The 1,590-nt window shown below is 33.0% G+C and overlaps 1 protein-coding gene across 1 annotated transcript in view; it reads left to right on the top strand.

Annotated features, from left to right (window-relative positions):
- Positions 1-1,287: 1,287 nt before the first annotated feature.
- The window catches only part of LOC114636942 (olfactory receptor 2B11-like), a 681-nt gene continuing 378 nt past the window's right edge, over positions 1,288-1,590 (top strand). Inside the window, exon 1 of the mRNA XM_028785037.1 lies at positions 1,288-1,590. This exon is cut by the window's right edge and continues 378 nt beyond it. Coding sequence (XP_028640870.1) covers positions 1,288-1,590 — 303 coding nt within the window.

Genomic DNA, 1,590 nt, shown 5'->3' with positions numbered 1-1,590 from the left:
AAACACTCATAAATAAAATGTAGAAGTAAACCTTTATAGCTTTCAAAACATTGTTTTACACTCTTATTTGATTTTATTGTATCAGCACTTACTGTAGCTATGAAGTACTGGCATACATCCAGGAAATGCAAAGTTAGTGGTATTTAAAGGTCACTCTGAATTAAGATATCTACTGACAAAAGATATTTGGAAGTAAAATATACTTACAATATCAATGTGAATAACAAAAATCAATGTGTCTCTGATTACTGACCCAATTTTTATAATAAAAGAGAGCATTGAACTCAGTTGACAAATAAATATATCTAGAAGATAAATGAATTAATAATAATTTATCACAAATTATTGAATGTCAAAGCTTCCACCAAATAGTTATACAATAAAGCACATACGTGACACAAAAAACTGCACTGTGAATTGAGGCTTAACTCATTTGTCTTATAAACAGGGGATTGTTTATAACTGTACAAATATGAAAAAAATGTCAACAGTGTTTTAACTACTTGCTCAATCTCAAATACATAAAGGAGTCTTGTATATACATATCAAATGTATTCATTACACATGTAGAAGATTTGATAATTCATCCCAGAATATAGAAATGGACTAGACAATTTTCCATACCAAGATCTCAGAGCTATTTATTCCAACTTCTCTGATTCTTGGAAATATTTCTATGATGTTTCAGCAATGCCTTTATCACTGCTCTTAAAATTATCTCCTCACCTTTATGTCACATGTATAGTCAGATAATTCAAAACTCTCAAAATTTTTTAACAGAAATAGAAGTTAAATCTTCAGTTGCTACAATGTTTTGTGTGCATATAGGATTATATTTGTGATTGAATGAGTATGCGTCCATTCTTCTATTCTGTGGATGTGTTGTGCATATAAAATTCAGAGTCTATGTCAAATTTGTCTATATTTGATTCCTACTTTATGTTTAGAGACTGTGCCTCCCACTAAACTTGAAGTTCATCAATTCAAATACACTAGTTGATCAGCAAGCTACAGAAAAACAATCAGTTTTTTGTTTTTTGTTTTTTACTAGAGCTGGGATTATAGAAATGTGTATACCTTGCCAGCATTTTTACCTAAGTCTTGAAGATAAAACCAAGGTCCTCAATATGGACTGAGTAGTCTTCTAACCATCACCCATGATATTTCAAATGTGGAATGCCAGTCCTGGTTTCCATAGTCATAACCAATGAATCAGGGGACTTTCCTATTCCTATAATACTAACTTTCTTGATACTTCTTTACTATAGGGGAGTCAGATTGCAGAGAATGACGTTGATCAATAAAAGTCACCCAGAAGAGTTTATTCTACTTGGTTTTGCAGATTGTCCTTGGCTGGAACTTCCTCTCTTTATAATTCTTCTGGTAACATATCCCACAGCCATGATTGGAAACATTGCCATCATTCTGGTGTCTACATTAGATCCCTGTCTCCACAGCCCCATGTATTTCTTCCTCACCAACCTCTCCTTTCTGGATATGTGCTACACCACAAGCATTATACCTCAAATGCTAATTAACCTTTGGGGCTCCACAAAGACCATCAGTTACATGAGGTGTGTAGTTCAACTT

The sequence above is a fragment of the Grammomys surdaster genome, unplaced genomic scaffold (assembly GCF_004785775.1).
Source record: "Grammomys surdaster isolate TR1022 unplaced genomic scaffold, NIH_TR_1.0 125079, whole genome shotgun sequence".
Taxonomy (NCBI): domain Eukaryota; kingdom Metazoa; phylum Chordata; class Mammalia; order Rodentia; family Muridae; genus Grammomys; species Grammomys surdaster.
The sequence above is the reverse complement of the archived record's forward strand: the minus strand, read 5'-3'. Positions and strand labels throughout refer to the sequence as shown.